This window comes from Debaryomyces hansenii, assembly GCF_000006445.2.
Source record: "Debaryomyces hansenii CBS767 chromosome C complete sequence".
Classification (NCBI taxonomy): Eukaryota; Fungi; Ascomycota; class Pichiomycetes; order Serinales; family Debaryomycetaceae; genus Debaryomyces; species Debaryomyces hansenii.
This window is the reverse complement of record NC_006045.2, coordinates 1,462,433-1,484,393: the sequence shown is the minus strand read 5'-3', so window position 1 is coordinate 1,484,393 and position 21,961 is coordinate 1,462,433. Positions and strand designations below refer to the sequence as shown.

Here is a 21,961-nt window from a genome sequence, read left to right as displayed (position 1 = left end):
ACTGCATATGTACAATATATAGACCTCTCGTTTAAATACATTAAGAATTAAAAACGTCTGATAATATCGTCGATAACTTCTTGAGTACTAGAAGAACCACCTAAGTCTGGAGTCTTAATCTTATCTTCAGTCAAGTTAGCATCAACGGCAGCGTAGATATCAGCAGCTGGTTCAGGGTAGCCCATAAATTCTAACATCAAAGCAGTAGATCTGATGGTAGCAATTGGGTTAGAAATACCCTTACCTTGGATATCTGGAGCAGAACCATGGCATGGTTCACCAATAGCGAAGTTGTCACCGACGTTGGCAGATGGAACGACACCTAAAGAACCAACTAAAGCGGCAGCACCATCACTTAAAATGTCACCATACAAGTTTGGAGCAACAACAACATCAAATATTTCTGGTTCTCTGAACATACGGTAGACCATGGAATCAACAATTTGTTCCTTGTGAGCAATATCCTTGTACTTATCAGCATTTTCATCGTAAACTTGACGACATACTTCACGGAATAAACCATCAGATTGAGATAAGACATTAGATTTGTGGGTAACGGTGACCGAAGGCTTTTCGTGTAAGGATTTTAAGCCAGGGTTTGCTTTTCTAATAGCTTGTCTTTGCAATGCAATGTCGTAAGCCATCTTAGCAATTCTTGAGGTGGCAGTTTCAGTGATTCTCTTGATGGCTTCGGCAACCCTGGTACCATCTTCCTTAGTGTACGACTTTTCTTCCTTGATATATAAGTCTTCGGTGTTTTCACGGACAATAACCATATCGACTGATCTAGCGTTACCTTCAACAGACTTAACTGGACGGACGTTAGCGTATAAACCCATCTTCTTTCTCAAGGCAACAATTGGGGAAGAATAGCCTTCCACCTTGGTTGTTGGGGAAGATACTGCACCGAACAAAGCACCGTCACATTCCTTTTGCAAAATGTCAACAGTTTCTTGAGGTAAGGCAGTACCGTTCTTTTGGAAGTACTCAAAACCAGCGTCTAAGTTAACAAATTCAAATTGTAAATCGTGCTTAGATGGTAAGTTTTCCAAAACAGCTTGACCAGCTGGCATAACTTCACGACCAATACCATCACCGGCAATTAAACCAATTTTTAAGGATTTCAAAGCAGCGGTAGAAGTAGAGAAAGTACGACGGATAATTGAGGACATTTTGTATAGGGTCAAGTCAATTAGTCAAGATCAATAAAGCTTTCAGTACTTAACATTGTCGATTTTTCAGTATCAAATATGAGTCACGGCACGTGCAATATGGTCCCAGGTCCCGTATCGGTGATATATGCAACCAGAAGCACCTTAAAATATGGGCCTTCTAGATACTTGATTTGAATACTAGATAATGAAAATTGAAAATTGACTATTAATTAATCGAAAAAGTATAATATAGTAACATTAAAAACATTATATACAAGATAATCTAGACATGAAATAGGCATTTCTAGAAGCAGAAGAATTAAGATTAAACTCAATTCACACCTTCCGAAAAACCTTCATACTTAAATGTGAAAATTAAAGCAGCTATAAGGCTAGTATATTAAAGAAATGCAACATAGCAAACGAGACATTATTTACAACATGAATTTTCATTAGTTTTCAGCGTCCTTGACAACACCAACCTTTGCAGGTCTCAACACTCTCGAGTTCAAAGTGTAACCATTTTGTTGAACGTGGAAAACAGTGCCTGGTTCTTTATCTGGTTGGGCAATCTCGAATGTAGCTTCATGTTGATTTGGGTCGAATTGTTCGCCAATTGGGTCAACCTTTTCAATTCCGTGTCTAGCCAAAGTCTTCTCAAAGACATTTCTAGTCATGTCAACACCATCGTACAAGTTCTTAACCTCGCTGTTGTTCTTCAATGTGTCTTCTTTGACTGCATTCAAGGCCAAGTCGAAGTTATCGACAGATTCCAACAAGTCCTTAGCGAATTTTTGTAACGCAAAGTCTCTGGCCTTTTGTTTTTCAAGCTTAGTGGACTCTTGTAAGTTACGGAAATCAGCAATGGCTCTTGCATAGTGATTTTTCATGTCTGCTAATTCTCTGTCCTTCTTAGTTAATTTAGCCTTCAATTCGTCTATCTCGCTGACTTCAACCTTGGCACCCTCGGCTTCCTTATTTGTCTCAGCTGCTGTTTCTGGCTCTTGAGAACCCTGAGCTTCCGCTTTATCTTCCTTACCTTCTTTCTTGGATGCTTCCGTAGAAGCAAAACGAATCATCGACATTCTTGGTGCGAGCACTGTTGGTCTCACAACTCTCATCGAGTTGACACCCGAGCGAATACCTGCGGATCTTCTTAATGAACTCAATAAAGCCCTTTGCATCTTAATATAATTGTATTTTTTTGGTAGATTAAGATCATATTAGAGGGTCATGTTAACCAAAAATTTTCAAGAGTCCTCGAGATTCAAATTTCTTAGGCATTACGTAATCTGTTCCCAGATTGTATTATCACGTGACTACATTTGCAATTTTACTAATCAAGCGTCCTAGGGGACTAATATAATCAATTAACGAATACACCTATTAAAAAAATACAACGACAAGCGAGTGAAATCGTTATGGCCAGGATATAAGAGAATTATGCGGAATTGAAAAAGAATAAAACAGTGAAGCAGGAGAAAAAGATGAAAAAATAATTGCCCTATGGTAGCCGCTTACCACGAAGATGGACCAAACCATTCACCCTCTGCTAATGGTTGTCTGATTGCAGTACTTGTCATGTCCATTGTGGTTTCGATAACGTTATTACCCCACCAGTTTGGTGCACTAGTTTTAGTTAAAGAAATTGTCAAAAAGATGATGACGGAGGACCAAGCCATACCAATATCTAAGCCGGCAGATAAGGAATAATTGTATTTTGACCACCAATGGAACCATCTTCTCTTAATCCAGTAACCGAAGGTCAAGCCAACTGCACAATAGGCTGAGTAGTTATAAGGGGTTGCAGGAGGGATATAGCCTGTACCGGAGAAGAAAACGGGCCAGTTCAACCATCTTATAGGACTATTTGGCCATTTTTTTAAGATAAGCCAGTTCATGAGCGGCAAAAGGGCACCAATGATGAAAAAGAACAATAAACCGTAGTAAATCTGGCCCTGGGAGAATTGACGTTCAGGACCAATAACACCCCAGATGATACTCGCATTGAAGAATACTTTACCATTGGGGCAGGTGTAGTTGTTTGCCTGATCAGCTTCACACAAATTAGGGATGTTACCATAGGACCATCTTAATACGGCTACTTGAACTAATGAGCCCCATATACTAGCAATAAATTGTGCTGCGAATAAAAGACGAGGAGCGACCTTCATGTAATGTCCCAACTTCATGTCTTGCACGAATGTGATAGCTTGGTTATTGGTGATATACCCGTATGTTTTGAAAAACATCATGGCTAATGGCTTACCGGGGACCATGTATCCAATAATGAACTCTGTGACAACGTTTAAACCAACACCAATGTTAGTCAAAGCGAAAATGACACCGACTGGAAGTAAGAAGAGAACTGCAATCAAAAGGGCAACAATTAATGCGTAGACGGGCATTTCAGTATTCCAACATCTGATGGTAACTATTGATATACCGAAGAAGACAAGGAAAACAATAAGGAACCACCATTCAGGTACATCCTTATAATTTTGCCTCATCAACCTCATATGAACGTCAGGCTTTTCCTTTTGCTTTAATTGTCTCATGATATCTTTCCCATGGAATAAAACCGTGTGAACCAATGTTGCAAACATTGCTGCGAAGGACAAACCGTATGAGATAGCAAATGTAGTCGATAAGAAAAGAGGAGAATAATTTTTATAACTCTTCTCATTAAAACTTAACGTGTCTTTGTTGATAATTCTTGAAACATTATAGTTACTCCCGTATCTATCATAAGAGCCTGAACTCGAAATTGGCAAGTATTGTGCATACCATGTGTTAGAATAATGTATTGCAGGGACAATAATCCAGAAAATCGTTACCATCGAAAGAAGAATTGTTGCAATAGCACTTGCTGGTGGAATTAATGGGGAGCCGATATATCCTGATATCTGATTCCAATCAAACGTAATAGGAATTAATCCTAATCCGGTATTGGCCCCAAATACCTGGTTAACAATCACATTTTTTGGTGCTATCCAAGTAGGAAACGCAAACCAGGATAATGCTTGGAAAATATAATTTGGAAACCAGTACCAAAGGAATGAACAGATACCAATTAAGGCAAAGAAATATAATCTTGAGATTTTCCAGCCGTCAGCGACGTGGTTACTGTTAACGTGCAAATTAGTTAAGAAGGTAACCGTAACTAAATTTTGTGGCCAGATCATGGAAGCAGGGTATACCAAGACTCTACGAGCTAAACCACCCAATGCAAACCCAATACATTGGGTAGACCAGATTGCAAGTAAGTCGAAACCCCATCCAAAATCTTGTTCATAGAACTTATTTTGTGACAACAAAATATCAGTTGCATAGGCAGCACCACCACCAAACGAAACGTTTGCCATAATAACAATAATAGTGTGCTCCTTGATATTAAATGGACCTGGATTTAATGGTGTACCAAATATTTTGATATTTGGTATGAACCTTGCCCATGCCATACCAATCGGCCAAGCGAGAAGGGAAGTAACAAGAGTAGTAAGAATGATCTGTGGAGAGTGAAGTGAGAACAACAAATTCAAAGCAGAACCAATGGTATTTAATATCATACCAAGAATCCACATTCTAATTGTATTCTGGGGTAAGTCGGCATCGTCACTACTTGGAACAGATGCTCTAACTTCGGCGTATGGTGAATCATCTTCGACCGTAACTGCAGCATAGTCGTCATCAAGAATAACCTCCTCAAGTCTGGAAGTAACGGGGTCAAACTCCTGAGATTTTGATGCCATTAATACATGCTCTTCAGCCGACTCGATTTCGTTGACGTTCTTGCTCTCGATCTCTATGCCATGATCCTTGGATAATGCGTTTTTGAGTTTTTCCATCCTTATCAATACTCTACTGTGCTTTAACTAACCACTAAATTAGTTGAAGTAAAAGATGATTGGGAGTTGAAATGAACTAGATCTGACGATATTTATATAAACTGGGGAACATTTATGAAGAATATTTGATAAGAATTTAATCACTTAACGTGATTAGTCTGATTTCGTTTATCTTTGAATTTAGTAGCCGTGAGTTGCAATGGCCCCAGTGCATATCAATAAGCTTTTCAAGGAAGTATGCTTCATGCATTATCCTATTGCACGGCCATAAAATAATTAATGTCACTAAATTCTTACTCCAAAATTTGGTTGGTTCTATTATACTTCATGTGTATATATGAGCCCCAGCTTTTTGGAGAATCAAGAATATTATTCTATTATTGGACAGTTTCATTGCCTGTACTCTTTTATAATTCGTAATATCAGATTATCAAGAAGAAATTTCCGAATTCAGCTATGGGTGTGATTATCGTCGGCCGGATAAAGGATTCAACTTTTTGATTCCTGGGCCTTTTATGTACGGCACCAAATGTATGCAATGCGCGGTGTCAGTTTGCATTATAATCGAATCATAGCATACGAATTATTCGAAGCATATTACTATCCATCAGCAATATACACTATCAATGTTGCCAACCATTCTCTGTATCATAGAATACGTGATAAGAGATATGGACCGGTGACGCGATAAGGGCCGTTCAATGCTAGGTGTAACTAATAAGATGATACCAGGTTTATTTACTGAACGGCTCCACTTCTTTCTATCAACTATAATTTGAAGGAGATAAGGTTATATTTAGGACACGGTGTTCGTCACTAAGGTGATACTTACAAAGACAAAGGAGAATAAGGCTCTTAATACTGCAATTGTTTGATAGTATATAAATGCGATTATGCATAACTGCGCATATCGGATATATTCTTAAAAACGGGAAAGTAAAAATTATAGCATCCAAGCTTGGAGTTCGTGAAGTTCAAATTAAAATAGTTTCTTGAGTCATATATGTTATATCTTAGTCAATCAAGAGCTGATATTAATCCAAAGACGAGTTTGTGAATATATGATGAATTCATTGAACGATTATCACCAAATAGCAATTTCATTTCTCGCGATTGAGAACAATAGCTTCTTGTTATAATTGTCTGCAATCAAATGTGGACTACAATGCAGGTAGGTATATTGCGGGTTTGGCTACCGATTCTACGACTTCCCTAGATAACTCATGTCTGTCATCAGTGGCATCAGCAATCTAAATTGCAAAATGACATCCCAAATCTTGTGATTGGGTGATTGTTCGTTATGGGTTTTCGTGTTAAATTTCTCTATTTCTGATCCCCATTCTATTCCATGTTTGCATTAACACACCATCCCAGAGGGATTTTTTCCTATGTCAGTAGTCACCCAAATCAATCATTTCTTTCGTGACAGACCCAAGGCGGAAATCCTCTTAGTTGACCCACATGATGCGATAATTAATTATCACAATTTCACGAGAGTAGAGTATTGTCTAATAAGACGGGATTAAGCTCACTTAACAAAAGGTAAACTCGTCTGATGCCTCACACCCTCTAAGAGGAATCTACCGTTTTACTTATTTTCTTATAATATTACTCTTACGTATTTCCGAGACCAGCTCTATTATTGCTAACATGACACTAATGCCACTAATACTAATCATCTCTTTTCATTTTTCAAATGTATTAACACAAGCTTCTATATGCTAAGTTCAAGCTTCTTATTTGATAAATGTTTCTCGGTTTTGAGCGTCGTCGCGAAATATACTCATCTCTGAAAAATTATGGCAGAAGAGATCTTACAAGATATCACCAATTCGATACAGAAGAGACTGTAAATACTATTCAATGAGACAAAAGAGAGCTAAGGCTTACAAGAAACAGATGAATGTATACTTACATACTTTCAAATTCAGAGAACCTTTTCAAACTATCGTTGACGATGAAATAATTTTGAATTGTGAAAAGGCATCCTTTGATATTGCTAAGGGATTGAACCGTACCATACAAGGGGAAACAAAACCAATGATAACGCAATGTTCGATTGAGGCATTGTATAAGACAAATAATCAAGATGCGATTAGTATTGCTAAGCTGTTTGAAAGAAGACGTTGTAACCATCCACCTTCCAATCCTATCCCATCATCAGAATGTATTAGATCTATAGTCGATATTAATGGCGAGAATAAGCATAGGTACTTAGTAGCTACACAAGATAAGCTGTTGAGAAACAAATTGAGCAGGGTTCCTGGTGTACCCTTGATTTATATGAATAGATCTGTAATGGTCATGGAACCTATGTCTGAGGCCACTACAACCTATTCTAATTCTGTTGAACGTAAAAAGTTAACTGGTGGCTTGAACGATCTGAAAGTTGGGAAAGTTGATAAGCACGAAAAGCTTAAAACTGAAGGAATAGAAGGAACAGAAGGTGCACCTACGAAAAAAAGAAAGGGGCCAAAAGAACCAAATCCTCTTAGCATGAAGAAAAAGAAAGCTACCAATACAGACACTAAGTCCAACCAAGATAGCAAAGATAATTTGGAGCCAAAAACAAAAAGAAGAAGAAAACATAAGAGTTCTTCTGAAAGAACTGCAGTTTCAGAGGAGCCTAATGCCAACTCTTCAAATTCATCTGAATCTGATAAAGTCACCCAAGAATAGGCTAATACATCGTCATTAAATTACTGTATCATACAATTTCATTAAAATACAAATATAAATACAAATACAAATTTTATTTTTATGTAGTTATGCTTCTTTAGATTCTTCAGGTTCCGATTCACCTAATAAATTAAATCGATTGTTTTGGCCGTTCATTGATATTTCTGATATAATGGATTCATCATCCACTCTCGGCGCATGTGAATTTTTTTCGTCAATTTTTAGAATATAGTTAGCTGTGTCATCAAGTAAACATAATTTACAATCAAAAGCTAAAGATTTTTCTCTTAAAACTTTGCGGAATGACTTCATCAATAAATACAAATCATTTTCACCCTTTATATCTATAGTTTGGAAATTGCTTTTCGAATAAAATACATATGTTGATTCTTTCATCCACTGTAAAGTAGGATCTTCTATCCTGAATGAATCAACCACGCTATTCAATTCCTTATCTAATTCATCTTTAACAATTCCAAAAAATACATCTTGAATTATTAAAGCATTGAATAGAGCATCATCTATATCCTTTTGCTTTAATCTATCAGCTTTTGATGCCTCCAATAAAATTTCCTGTTTATGTAAAACTGCCTTACTTATCGTGAGTTCTGGTAATTCGGTTGATTCTGTTATAACAACAAATATGGATTGGTTTGATCCTGAATCCTGCTGCTCCGTATATAATTTGTAGCTAGAAGCTAGATCTTCTATAAACGCTCTTTGAGGGGTTGTCATAGGTGGAAACTGGCGTAACCTTTTATCAAATGCTAGTGCACCTTCAATTTCAGAATTGTTATTTTGATAACCTACGATAAAATCCCGTAAGGTACTTTCGATGCGAGCACACCAAGTTGTTTGTCTTTCATATACGTTCATTAAATTTTCCAGATAAGGTATATCCGACAAGAGTGATAACTCGTCATCTGATAAATCCAATGCTTCTCTCAATTCAATATCTTTCTTCTTTTTCTCACATTCTTCGTCACATTCTAAAATAGTGCCTATTTTTGTATCCTCGTCCAAAGAACTGCCACATGGAACTGATCTCACTATGCGTCCACATGCGCATGATATTGTAACAGGATCAGAACAAACCGTCGCATCGCATCTAGACGATTTTCCAGTTTTATTATAATGGCATTTTAAATGACAATAATGAGGACATATATTTCTTCTCTTACGGCAGGCTGATTGGCATAACGTTGATGAAGCATGCGTATTTCTCTTTGTACAATCACTAGAACATACCCTCATACATGGATGACCACAATTCTTCAGAACCTTACAAACTGTACCACAAGAGACGTTTTTCTGAGAGCACAAGATATTTGGAATATCACTCTTCGTACCACATTCACATTCCTTCGACACTAATTTAGTACATTTTGGGCAGCCAACAATATCATCATGACACTCATGTGGCTCAGGGCTATGTCCACATTCTTTTTCTCTTACACATTGATAATGACAAGTTATTTTGGTGCCGCATCGAACTGGGGCAGGAATTACAGTTCTACCACAGTGACAAACTAGATCCTCATTTGATGACTCCAAGCATACTCCACAAGTTCCACTATGGCATAAAGCTTCACAATAATGCTCTCCGCACAGCTTCAACCTATTACATGTACGTGTGCAAATATGTATTGGCTCCATCGTCATTAATTCTTCATCATTATTAAAATTTGAACGAACTCTATTTCTAATAGCCTTCTTCTTAACTCTTTCACGTTTAAGAGCAGTTTGTTCATAAGGACAGCACACTTCCTTATGAACATGTTTCCGGCAGTTTAGCAAAACGGGACACTTATGATTACATTTTGGTTTGTAACCTTGTTGGAGAAATTGACATGGAACTAAATAGGAATAGTTTTCACATGAGCATTTTTCCTCTATAATATTGTAGCAAATACATTCACCCGAATGACATTTTAACAAACACTTACAGCCACATTTAAGTGTCTTGCCACATACTGAGTCACATTCTGGGACTGGATCGGTACATTTTGTTCTTCTCGAGGAATCTACAATTGTTTTTCCACAATAACAGGTATTGATATTAGATGGTGAAAAATCACATACTTTGGTAGTTGTAGGTAACGGTTGACATTCAATCTCTTCAAAATGAATAGCACAATCGTAATAAACAGTTGTTAAATTAGAACAATTGCTTTCACCAATCCAGCTCATATCTCCTGATAGTGTGGTACAGTTCATTGGAGCACGGTTATAACATTTGATATCCATTTCTTCTTTGCCACAGTAACATTTTGCTTTAAGAATTTCTTGACATTGGCCACAGAAACCCAGATGACATTCACCAATTGCACACTTATGGCCCAAATTACATACGACAGTATCACAAGGAGATTCACATCTCCAACTATGCTCATAAGGAGTAATTAAGCACGGTAATTGTCTTTCGAACTTACCACACTTACATTTCATAACCGGTCCGATTGCACCACAAACTGGATGTTTGCCTGGGTGGCAAACAGAACTACAATTGTGAATACAATTAGCATATGGCTCGTTGCACGGGTTACCACAACTGAAAGGATTTAAAGGATTTGGTGCCGGGTTGTTAGATTTTCCACACCAGCAAGAAAACTTCTTAGGTATTTTCTTCGTTTCCACATTACAAGAAGGACACTTCCAAGTTTTTCTCGACTGATCTTTTGATGACCCTCTAATTGCCCAATCCTTAATACACTCTAAGTCGTATACACGATAGCAGTTATCACAAGACCAGACTTTTGAGAAGGGATCTATTTCAGATATGCATACCAAGCATGTGTATGTTCCCTCTTGAATCTCATGCATTATAGTTGTGGATAACGACTCATCATTTTCTTCAAGCTCATATTCATCTGACGACGACGTGTAATCGAGGTCATCTGTATCTTCTTCTAGTGACTCCAATCCATCTGAGGCATTTTGCTGCGTATGAATATTTTGCAGACTGACCCCATTGGATACAGAATTTAATATATTCCTTTCTTCATCAAGTTCTGGTGTTACTCGAGACAGCAGCTCTTGAGACGTTACTTTTTCTTCCATATCACAAAAGTATTCAAGTATTTACAATCTATCTAAGGAACTCTAAATCAAAAATCTATGTGAAAAAAAATGAACCTTTATATTTTTATTATGACACAAAAAGTAACTATCAGATCAAAAATAGCTTCCGGTAAAGACTTAAAAATTCATTAAATGCACTATAATAAGAAAATTAAAGATTGATGAAACCTTTTAACACACAACAATCATAAAAGAAACATGTATGATCTAAATTAAATCAGAAAAATATATACTGCAATAATGGTTGTAACATTTGTATCAGAATAACAACTTTGATACCTATGATTGCCGTAAAATAACTAAGAATGCTGATGCATTGAATAATTCATTCTAAGGTATGAAATTAAATTAACCAATCTTAACACTTCTTCTTTTGAAAAAGTCCATGACCTTTCTTGCGGCACTGGCTTCTTTCCCATTATTAGAAGAAATATGAGCGGTACCACTATTATTTGATTTTTTGGAAGTTGATGATTTACCAGACGAATTAGAGACGTTCCGTTTCTGGTCCTGAGGTTGTGTTGGAACGTTTTGTTCCAATGATGGTTCCAAAATTCTCTTACCGCTATGAGAAACATTACTAGTAGGAGCTTGCTGCAAAACAACATTTGAAGATGACGATCCATTATAATTGCTATAGAACGATAGCAAACTGAATCTATTACGCTTCTTATTGTCCTTTATCTCTTTTGCAGAAGATTTATTTATTTCTCTTGAGGTCTCCTTTTTGGTATTTGTTGTTTTTCTGTCAAGATTTTCTTTTTCCTGTTCATCGATAATGTTAACATGGTCCCTTTTAATTAATTGCTCGTCTAAAGAAACCACTGGTTCATCTTTAAATGTTTGGGATACAGGTTCAGCAGGTTGTGCTTCAAGCGTATATTTTGGTTCTTCAAATTCCAGTGTTATGTTTTCCTGTTGGTTGGTACGATCTTGTGAGTGTGATACGTTTGGTTCCTCTGGTGCTTCAGAAATTGATTCTTTTTCTAATGCCAAATCTACAACTTTGTTTTCATCCACTTGGTTGGCGACATTTACAAAAGGATGTTCGTCCGTCTCTATTTTATTGCCTTCTTCAGATTGATCCTTCACTTGGCTTTCCTCGGCCTTACTAGTATGAATGATTGGTGATTCCGTTTGTCCGTCAAACATAGGCAGTTGATTTATTTGAGGGGTGATATTTGTATCCGATGCATTGTCTGTGAAACCTGGTTTATTTGATTTCAGTGGACTGTGCAGCTCTGTTAATTCTAATGCATCCATTTTATCTTCCAAATAACTTAGAACAGAATTTCTTTTATTTTCATTATGATTTGCATTACTTTCGCTTGTCAAAACGCCATTAACGTGGACATGAGTAACGACAGAATTTCTTCTGGAATTTATAGATGCATTAGACCTCATGGTGGGACTTGAGTTGTTAGTGTCAGTGAATACTGGGCTGGAGGTTTCAGAACTCGGTGATGCCTTGGTTGGGGAAGTGGACAATAACTGGGGTATTGGTAAAAGAGGCGTTGGAATTTTAATGTAATCTTGTAAAGATGAACCGTTACTACTCATTAATGATGCAGACATTGATGACGGATGATAAGATGTTGGCCTTGGTTTCTTATTAGCATGAGGTAACTTTGCTGATTCTCTTGATGAACTATTAGGTTTCAAATTAGTAATGTTACTGCTAGATGCAGTGTTGTGATGTGTTACATTAGATTCATTATCCACGGCTAGATGCGTAGCTGGGCTTGGCTTGGATGGACTCTCAGCAATTGTAGAAATGGCAGATCCTGTGTAAGTTGTAGATCTCGGTAAGTGAGGACTTGGTAAATGGTTATGTTGAGCAGGTTTAGTGGAGGATGTTAGCGAAATCATAGACGAAGTGGTTGAATCCAAAGATACCAAAGAATTCCTCTTGCTATCGTTTTCAGTGACCATTGCTTTCAATGCATTACTTGCAGAAGAATAAGGATTTGATATAGAAGTGGACTTAGCGTGGCCTCGTTGGTAATTGGTAGAACTGTAATTATTACCGTTAGGTAATTGCTTAGTTGGAGATGGAGTTCTCGATCTGTCGGAAGCAGGATCCTTTGGTTTGGATAATGCCACGGCATTAGCTAATGATGATGAAGTAGTTGGAGCTGAAGGATTCGAGTATAACTGATTTACTACATTTGTAGATGAATATGATCTGCCCGCTGGCATCATCAATGAAGAACTGTTAGTCTTTTCATTGATCATCGAGAACCTCTTATTAGTATTGGAGTGTATAAGGTTGGTGTAACTATTATTAGCAGTAGCCGCTGACTTTGGATTAACAGTCTTGTTATCCTTGTGTACTTTGTCCCATTCTGGTTGGGTCACAGATAACAAGTTGACATATGGAGTCAACCACGGATGGTTTTTGATATTCTTAATAGTTATTCTCTTCTTTGGATCGGGAACAATTATCTTTCTGAGCAAGTCTCTTGCTAAAGGAGAAATGTATTCTGGGAATGTCAAGGGTGTTTTGCAGATGTAATGGTACAATCTTACAATGTCCGAACCGTCCTCGTTCTCGGGATCATCATCAAAGGGTAAATATCCTGCCAACATGGCGTACAAGATAACCCCTAATGACCAGGTATCGACCTTTCTTCCTTCATACGGAGCTTGTGTCAATACCAATTCAGGGGCGGCATAACATGGAGACCCACACGAAGTCTTCATCAAATCGTTTTTGTCCTTATTGTACGAGTTGACAAAACCAAAATCCGAAATAATCACGTTCTTATGCTTGTCCAAGAGCAAATTCTCCAACTTCAAATCTCTGTGAATCAACCCCTTTGAATGCATGTAATCGACTCCACTCACCAACTGGGCGAAGAGCTTTTTGGCGACGTTTTCCTTCAAGTATTTGTGTTGTAATATGTAGTCGAATAACTCACCGCCCGACGCATATTCTAATACTATACCAATATACTTCCCACTCTTCATGACCTCAACGAGGTTCACGATATTGGGATGGTTCAACATCTTCAACGAATTAATTTCACGGTGAATCTTAATCTCACTCTCAGAATCCTTCATTATGGTGTCTCGTTTGATCAACTTAATAGCTACCTGGCTCGGATGCTTCCCATCTTTACGCCAGCCGAGTTTTACCTTCCCAAACTCACCTTCTCCCAAAGTTGAGCCCAAAATATACAGCCCAAATCTCACCTCTCGATGTATTCTCTTGACCACATTAGGGTTGTTGATAGCTTTGTGCTGGTTCGTGGTCTCTTCCAGGTTCGTCACTACTTGTGACGACATTTATTTGTTTATTTGTGATATATCTTCTCTTAGTTGTAGCGCTATAAAGTGTAGTCGTCTAGTTCAATAGCTGGGTTGGTTAGGTTCTTGTTTCGACCTTGTATGTATGTTGTATCTTTCCCGCTGTCGCTGTAAAATCTCTAGTGTCAAAAATAAATAAATTGTTCTCGTAGCGTTTGCAATATATCTAATCGGTCGCTCGTTCGTGTTGTGAGCGCAAAGTGTTAGCTACGTGTCAACGGTGAAGCGTATGGTTGAAGTTGTATCTTCTACGATCTTTCTGGACAAGTTGATGTTTGTTACGTAGAAAACTATCAGAAAGACCCCAAATGATATGTATTTCTGAACCGGAGCATTCAGTTTGACTGCACCTGACAATGTGTTTTGATTTTGCAAAATGGTTTTTGTTTACAATGTGGGGCCCACACGACCGCATTCATATTTAGATTCGCATCGTCAAAGGACCGCATCGGGATAAAATGTAAACAGCCGCCAGCGAAGCACAATGCGATGGAACAATCGCATTCACCAGCAAGCGACGAACAGGGACAGAGGTTCCACTTGAATATGACGACGATAAAGTTGACTATTGTAAAGGGCGCGAAAGAAATGGGGTTTTTTTCCGTATGGATATCCTGTTATTTACATGGTGATAGACATGAGTACGATCTACTTCCAGTGAGGGGAGTGCCAGAGCTTTTAAGGTTTTCGTAAGTGTAAACATATCATTGGGTTCTCGGCAAGGAGTAAGGGTGCGTACCAAATAGACGATGAAATTGTTACGCAAGTATGGTACGATAAGGTTTGTTGCAACAACAGGGGATATTATAACCGGTTTGTTATGGCCAGGAGAATGTATCGCCGATCGCTGGAGACATAAGAGACCTTACATCGGTATCCACGGCTAATGGGGAACATGTCTGACAGGGTAGACAGGTAGTGTATGTGGGGTGTGGTTGTTGAGGTGAGCGTCGGCCACGATATTTGCAACTGGTTGCCAATCGCTGTTGGGATATACCAAAGGCAGATTGGACCTGAACGTGTTCGCTGCATAGCAGGGCGTTAGTCATATATTGGTCTATCGATGTATGTTTGAGGACGTATCAGGGGGTGCGCGTCTGGAGAAATCAAATACCGTGTAGTTGATATGATACCCGTAGCGATTGGAATATGATGATATTAGAGAAGACGTGGTATTTGTCTGCAGGACGGCCATCCACCAGATAGTGGAATTGGTGTGTCTGAGAAGCACTAATAGGGTTTAGACATATGGATCAGTGCATGAGACGGAATAGTTTATGAGATGTGGCGTTTATAATAAAGGCATTAGAGCTAGAGATTTATAGGTTAAATAAGCGACCAGATAGGATGGACAGCTAGACCCGGGCACTACTAGATTTAATGTCTATTGGAGTTGTCACGAGTCTTCTTTTGTATTAGCAGAGTACAATTGCCTTCTACGTTAATCATGTCGAGTCGTTTGCCAGGTTGACAGAATATAACTATATATACCATATGGTGCTGCTAATACCTTTGACCAGCTAGAAGATAGTTAACCCATTTGTCATCAGAGATGATTTTATCTCGACACGACTCTTGCCTCGCGCCTTTTTTTTTTGTTTATTTTGACTTAACGCGCCATACTAATCATACTATCTTAAGTCTATCTAGATATATTACCATATATACGTTATTAACATATAAATGATGACAGAGACAGAAGGAGCACAAACGAATGAACATGAGGCATCTATGGGCGACGAAGAAGATGGCCTCAGTGGACCATTATTAATCGAGCAGCTCGAAGGCAATGGGATCACATCGGGCGATATCAGAAAGTTGAAGGCTGAAGGATACCATACGATTGAAAGTATCGCATATACCCCTAAGAAGGCGTTATTGTTGGTAAAGGGGATATCAGAGGCCAAGGCCGACAAAATCTCTCTTGAGGCCGCCAAAGTGGTGCCCTTAGGTTTCACCACTGCATCAGAGTTTCACAGCAGAAGATCCGAACTTATATGTATAACAACTGGGTCCAAGCAATTGGACACGTTATTGGGAGGCGGAATAGAGACAGGATCTATTACTGAGGTGTTTGGGGAGTTTAGAACCGGAAAATCACAGTTATGTCATACTTTGGCGGTTACATGCCAGTTACCGATCGACATGGGGGGTGGCGAAGGTAAATGTTTGTACATTGATACAGAAGGAACATTTAGACCCGTTCGTTTGGTGTCGATTGCTCAGAGATATGGGTTGAATCCGGAAGATTGCTTAGATAACGTTGCATATGCGAGGGCATACAATGCTGAGCACCAATTCCAATTATTGAACCATGCAGCACAGATGATGTCTGAATCCCGGTTCTCATGCTTGATCGTAGACTCAATCATGTCTCTCTACAGAACGGATTATTCAGGACGTGCTGAATTGTCGGCCAGACAGACGCATGTAGCCAAGTATATGAGAACTTTGCAGAGATTGGCAGATGAATTTGGAATAGCTGTCGTAATAACGAACCAAGTGGTGGCACAGGTTGATGGTGCTAGCGCTATGTTCAACCCTGACCCTAAAAAACCTATTGGTGGTAACATTATTGCCCACAGTTCCACCACAAGATTGTCATTCAAAAAGGGCAGAGCAGAACAGAGAATTTGTAAGATCTACGACAGTCCTTGTTTACCCGAAAGTGAGTGTGTATTCGCTATCTATGAGGATGGTATAGGCGATCCTAAGACAGAAGATGATGATAATTAGCCGTTTATAGTTTGTAATCTGCACTAATACATATTTGTTCATTTTTACATCATTTATTGTTCTCTTCGATGCATTATCCTCATTCACATAACTATGATTTCAATTGCCGTCAAGCTTTAAGCCTTGCTTATTGTATGTTTCGTTAGCCTGTATAATAACTCACCAACCGAAAGGACGAACAAACGTAATTACTCAATAAGGAAATCAAAATTATCTTAACGATCTGCGTACTAAACTATGCCGTGGAATTGCGCAAATCTGCGAAAAATTTTTATCTTTTCCATCAATCAGTCGGGTAACTCCCATTGCTGGGCGTGTAACACCAATTCCCATAAAAATCATACTGGAGACAAACACTGGCAACTATAGTACGGAAAATTTATTCAATATAGAATATATTTGATTATATTAGTCTTTGAATAATATATTGCCCGTGTTACATATTCAGCTTATCCTTTCAGATAGTTTGAGTCGTCGTTTGAAATACAAAAATATACTACTGATTTCTAATTGAAAATCTCGAATCATTCTTAGGTTTGATCTTTTTGATAACAATATTGGAAGCAAGATTTGAAAGTTTCCGTTAGGAAAGTTAGTTAATAAGTTATCTTTCAAATGGAAAAGTCAAGAATAAAGTCAATACTTCCAAAACCATCCGTTTCAGGAGGGTCGCCTGCTGGTACCACAAATGGTGGAGGAAACAAGAGACGGTCATTACCTGCCAACAATGCTACCGTGGTTAAAAAGCAGAAATCACAGAGTCTAAGTGAAGCTTCGAGTATGGGGCAATCAGGAGATAAAGGGTCGAAGCAAACGGGGCATAGGCCTGTTACATCTTGTACATTTTGTCGTCAACACAAGATTAAGTGTAACGCATCGGATAATTATCCGAATCCGTGCCATAGATGTGATAAAATGGGATTAAAGTGTGAGATAGATCCACAGTTCAGGCCCAAGAAGGGGTCGCAGATCCAGTCGTTAAAGAGTGACGTTGACGAGCTAAGAGCTAAAATTGAAATGTTGACGAAAAACGAGTCCCTTTTAACCCAAGCATTGAACCAACATAACATGAACTTCATACAACAACAGCTGCAACCAACGTTTAGTAGCATGACACAAAACCAACTATATAATACAACCCCTATCCAAAGATCTGCTGGTACTGTTTCGGATTTCTCGAATGGGAACACTCCGTCGCAATTCCAGTCAGATAATTCACCCCATTCATTTGCTTCTGGCTTTCCTCATGTAAATACTAGTGCTAATTTATCACCAAACAATCCTTTACAAGGTAATCAAATTCTTAACGATGCAATTCCTACTTCAGCCCCTTTGGGTCATATTTTGCACGAAACATCAACTGATAATTCGCCAACTATGGAAAAAAAGTACGATAGCTTAGGTAAACTTGCAAGAGAACACGAAGAAGAATTCGAAACTATTCCGGAATTTGTTCTTGGCGATGTCTCTGTTCCTTTGGACAAAGCGAACGAACTCCATGATAGGTTTATTACTAAACATTTGCCATTTTTACCGATAATTACTTCAAATTCAGCGACAGAATTATATCATAAGTCAAAGCTTTTATTCTGGTCGGTCATTTTAACGGCAGCATTGTCTGAACCAGAACCAACGTTATACATGTCATTAGCGTCATTAATTAAGCACTTAGCGATTGAAACTTGCTGGACACATACACCGAGATCAACACATGTTATACAGGCGCTTGTTGTGCTCTCCATATGGCCATTGCCAAACGAAAAGGTTTTGGATGACTGTTCTTACAGATTTATTGGGTTAGCTAAGAATTTATCATTACAATTAGGTTTACATAGAGGTGGTGAATTCATTCAAGAGTTCAGCAGAACCCAAGCCAGCTTAGGGCCAGATGCTGAACTTTGGAGAACGAGAACTTGGTTAGCCGTATTTTTCTGTGAGCAATTTTGGTCTTCTGTATTAGGATTACCGCCGCTGATCAATACTACAGATTATTTATTGGAGAATGCAAGAGTGGACCAAAGCTTACCTAAAAATTTCCGTTGTCTAATCTCATTGTCTATCTTCCAATGCAAATTGGTTAATGTGATGGGAATTTCTGTGACTAGACCAGATGGTCTTTTGGAGCCTCTGAATCGGGCAGGCTCTTTAAACACATTGGATAGAGAATTAGAAAGATTGAAGTTCAAGCTACCTATTGAAAACGGTTCTTCTATTGAAATCTATTATTTATATATCAAATTAATGATCTGTTGCTTTGCATTTTTACCAGGTACGCCAATTGAAGACCAGGTTAAATATGTTAGTGCGGCTTATCATTCAGCAACAAGGATTATCACCGTCACATCACAAATGATTAGTAGTAACACTATATCACTAATTGAATTTCCTATTTATGTCAGACAAGCCATCACATATTCGGTTTTGATGTTGTTCAAATTGCATTTGTCTCGTTACTTAATTGACAAGTACGTGGATAGTTCCAGACAGCTGATTGTTACCGTCCATAGATTGTTTAGGAATACGTTATCGTCGTGGAAGGAATTACAGAACGATATTTCGAGAACCGCAAAAGTATTGGAAAATTTGAATATTGTTTTGTATACATATCCAGAAGTCTTCTTATCCGATAACAAAGAAATTGGTGGTAGCATAATTACTAGAATGAGATCACATTTAACTGCTTCATTGTTTTATGATTTAGTATGGTGTATACATGAAGCTAGAAGAAGGACCCTTACCGATAAGTCACATCCACCCGAAGATAAACGGGTTAAGAATGAACCTAGAGAGGACAATGATGTATCGTCATTTTCGAATCAAAGAAAACCTTTACCTTTACCATTCTATAATCAAATCACCAAGGACGACTTCAAAACAATTACAACGACCACTCCTAATGGTACAACAGTGACGACCTTAGTGCCGACTGACCATGCAATGACCCAAGCTAAGCTGAATGCAAATGCGATTGGCTTGGATAAACCATTGGAAATCAATGGTATTCCACTTGCTATGCTTGAAGCAACGGGCAGTATGAGAGATATTGATTCGAGAAATACGAACCAAGATACCACCATTAATTCATCATCCGTCCCAATTTCAAACTATCCGATAAATAACTCAAACATGGTTTCTTCAGTTTCGAAAACTCAATATCAACCACAAATAGAGCAAATGCCACTGGGCCAGTCCATGCTATTTTCTCCTAGTGATTCATTGGCTGAAGTCCACCCCGTGGGTACTCCAAACCCAGCTAATTTCCAATATTTTGGTGGAAACCAATCAGTAATTAATGGAGTAGCTGACCAGATGGACAATTTTTTCCAAAAGCAATCCGATGGTTGGATAAATAATGATAATTACCAGGATGATGATTTCTTAGGTTGGTTCGACGCAAATATGATTCCTGAAAACTAATCTACACTTAATGCTTATGATGTACAAAATTAAAACCTTGATGGCTCCCGTATATACTATATTTTTCTACTTTCTGCGCTTATGTTTCTATTTAATATTAGTTTTGTTGTATGTATATAGTATTTAATGTTTATGATTCTATTAACTTATACTAATCAAAAATCACGTGAGATGGGATTATTGCTTCCGTCTAATAATGAATAGTGAAATATATATATATATAGGTTCCGAATCTATCTTTAACATTTATCAATTGATTAGCAAAACATACCGGAAAGATGTTCAGTAGACAATTATTACGTTCAGCTGCTTTGAGACACTCAATTCCAACTGCAAGAGGTGCAGTTGGCCAATACGCCAGATCTGGTGTTCAATTAGGTCGTACTCAATTATATTCTACCTTCGATGCTGCGGAGCAACCAAGAATAAGAATTGGCTCTGAGGCACCAAACTTTGTTGCCGATACTACTGAAGGTAAAATTGATTTCCATGAATACATCGGTAATCAATGGATCGTTTTATTTTCCCACCCAGCGGACTTCACCCCAGTCTGTACTACAGAATTGGGAGCTTTCGCAAGACTTGCCCCGGAATTCAGCGAAAGAGGTGCTAAGTTGATTGGTTTATCTACAGAAGGTGTTGAAAGCCACAAAGCATGGATTAAGGATATTGAAGATGTTACTTCTGGTGGTGCTAAGTTTACTTACCCTATCATTGCTGATGCTGACAGAAAGGTTGCATTTTTGTATGACATGTGTTCTGCATCTGATTTCGAGAACATTGGTAAGGGTATGGTTCCAACTGTCAGATCTGTATTCATTATTGATCCAGCTAAAAAGGTAAGATTAATCATGACCTATCCTGCCTCAACTGGTAGAAACTCTTCTGAAGTTTTGAGAGTTCTCGATGCTTTACAATTAGCTGACAAGGATGGTATTGCTACTCCAATTGATTGGTCTGTTGGTGAGGATGTCATTATTCCTCCAAGTGTTTCAGATGAGGATGCAAAGACCAAGTTCGGTGACTTCACAATGTTGAAATCTTACTTAAGAACTACAAAGTCTTCTTCTTAAATCATCTTAGGAAATATATATATATAAGTCGCTTATAAGCTTTTTTAAATATGAACATACGTACATAATATGCTATACTATATTAACGTATTATCCCATCGGTTAAAGTATCTGCGTAGGCACTCTCTGATGCGTGGTCAATGGTCTTCAAGAGGCACGCTTTACCTTCGTCTGTCACATACGCAGCCTCCCCAGTAACGGTCGTTTTCAAGTGTTTCTGTATCTCTTGCCATGCCTTACTTTTCAACTTTGAAGGAAATTCATCCGATACAAAGTGATCAAAATATAATTTCTGCCCTACCTTGGCGTTCCTAGGCGGATTGATCAATTCGACCTTTGCGTCACTCAATTCGGCATCGCTGCCGAAACTCTTCTCTACTGCCAACAACATGGCTTCTGATTTAACTCCCCTCTGTTTCGACGCCTTCAAGTTTGCCAAAACTGCAACCTTTCTATCTTTCATTTGCTCTATGGGTATGAAGTCAACCAATCCGGAACACACCTGAACTATTTTTGCCTCTATATTCTCATTATCTTCAATGGGATTCTCTTCGATCTGAATTTGGCTCACGTATAACTTATCTGCATTCTTGTGCCTCTGGCATTGTAATATTTTTCCAACTTTAATATTCAATAAACTAGGAGGAACTATGTCAATGTCAAT

At 38.2% G+C, this 21,961-nt stretch overlaps 10 protein-coding genes across 10 annotated transcripts; 5 read left to right on the top strand and 5 right to left on the bottom strand. All coding sequences in view use genetic code 12, as the record gives it.

Moving 5' to 3' along the window:
* Positions 1-47: 47 nt before the first annotated feature.
* DEHA2C16852g (DEHA2C16852p) lies at positions 48-1,172 on the bottom strand (the record flags this gene model as incomplete). Its single annotated transcript, XM_458421.1, has 1 exon — positions 48-1,172. One exon carries the CDS (start codon positions 1,170-1,172, stop codon positions 48-50), a length of 1,125 nt encoding a protein of 374 aa, XP_458421.1.
* Positions 1,173-1,606: 434 nt separating this feature from the next.
* On the bottom strand, positions 1,607-2,338 carry DEHA2C16830g (DEHA2C16830p; the record flags this gene model as incomplete). The annotated part of the gene is made up of 1 exon (XM_458420.1): positions 1,607-2,338. The coding sequence occupies one exon, from the start codon at positions 2,336-2,338 to the stop codon at positions 1,607-1,609; it is 732 nt and encodes a 243-aa protein (XP_458420.1).
* A 333-nt stretch (positions 2,339-2,671) lies between these two features.
* Positions 2,672-5,002, bottom strand: DEHA2C16808g (DEHA2C16808p; the record flags this gene model as incomplete). Its single annotated transcript, XM_002770182.1, has 1 exon — positions 2,672-5,002. One exon carries the CDS (start codon positions 5,000-5,002, stop codon positions 2,672-2,674), a length of 2,331 nt encoding a protein of 776 aa, XP_002770228.1.
* Positions 5,003-6,865: 1,863 nt separating this feature from the next.
* Positions 6,866-7,681, top strand: DEHA2C16786g (DEHA2C16786p; the record flags this gene model as incomplete). Its single annotated transcript, XM_458418.1, has 1 exon — positions 6,866-7,681. The coding sequence occupies one exon, from the start codon at positions 6,866-6,868 to the stop codon at positions 7,679-7,681; it is 816 nt and encodes a 271-aa protein (XP_458418.2).
* An 87-nt stretch (positions 7,682-7,768) lies between these two features.
* Positions 7,769-10,741, bottom strand: DEHA2C16764g (DEHA2C16764p; the record flags this gene model as incomplete). Its single annotated transcript, XM_458417.1, has 1 exon — positions 7,769-10,741. One exon carries the CDS (start codon positions 10,739-10,741, stop codon positions 7,769-7,771), a length of 2,973 nt encoding a protein of 990 aa, XP_458417.2.
* Positions 10,742-11,110: 369 nt separating this feature from the next.
* DEHA2C16742g (DEHA2C16742p) lies at positions 11,111-14,050 on the bottom strand (the record flags this gene model as incomplete). Its single annotated transcript, XM_458416.1, has 1 exon — positions 11,111-14,050. One exon carries the CDS (start codon positions 14,048-14,050, stop codon positions 11,111-11,113), a length of 2,940 nt encoding a protein of 979 aa, XP_458416.2.
* Positions 14,051-14,560: 510 nt separating this feature from the next.
* Positions 14,561-14,764, top strand: DEHA2C16720g (DEHA2C16720p; the record flags this gene model as incomplete). The annotated part of the gene is made up of 1 exon (XM_458415.1): positions 14,561-14,764. The coding sequence occupies one exon, from the start codon at positions 14,561-14,563 to the stop codon at positions 14,762-14,764; it is 204 nt and encodes a 67-aa protein (XP_458415.1).
* Positions 14,765-15,754: 990 nt separating this feature from the next.
* DEHA2C16698g (DEHA2C16698p) lies at positions 15,755-16,807 on the top strand (the record flags this gene model as incomplete). The annotated part of the gene is made up of 1 exon (XM_458414.2): positions 15,755-16,807. The coding sequence occupies one exon, from the start codon at positions 15,755-15,757 to the stop codon at positions 16,805-16,807; it is 1,053 nt and encodes a 350-aa protein (XP_458414.2).
* Positions 16,808-17,422: 615 nt separating this feature from the next.
* On the top strand, positions 17,423-20,224 carry DEHA2C16676g (DEHA2C16676p; the record flags this gene model as incomplete). Its single annotated transcript, XM_458413.1, has 1 exon — positions 17,423-20,224. The coding sequence occupies one exon, from the start codon at positions 17,423-17,425 to the stop codon at positions 20,222-20,224; it is 2,802 nt and encodes a 933-aa protein (XP_458413.2).
* A 278-nt stretch (positions 20,225-20,502) lies between these two features.
* Positions 20,503-21,297, top strand: DEHA2C16654g (DEHA2C16654p; the record flags this gene model as incomplete). The annotated part of the gene is made up of 1 exon (XM_458412.1): positions 20,503-21,297. The coding sequence occupies one exon, from the start codon at positions 20,503-20,505 to the stop codon at positions 21,295-21,297; it is 795 nt and encodes a 264-aa protein (XP_458412.1).
* Positions 21,298-21,961: the final 664 nt, after the last annotated feature.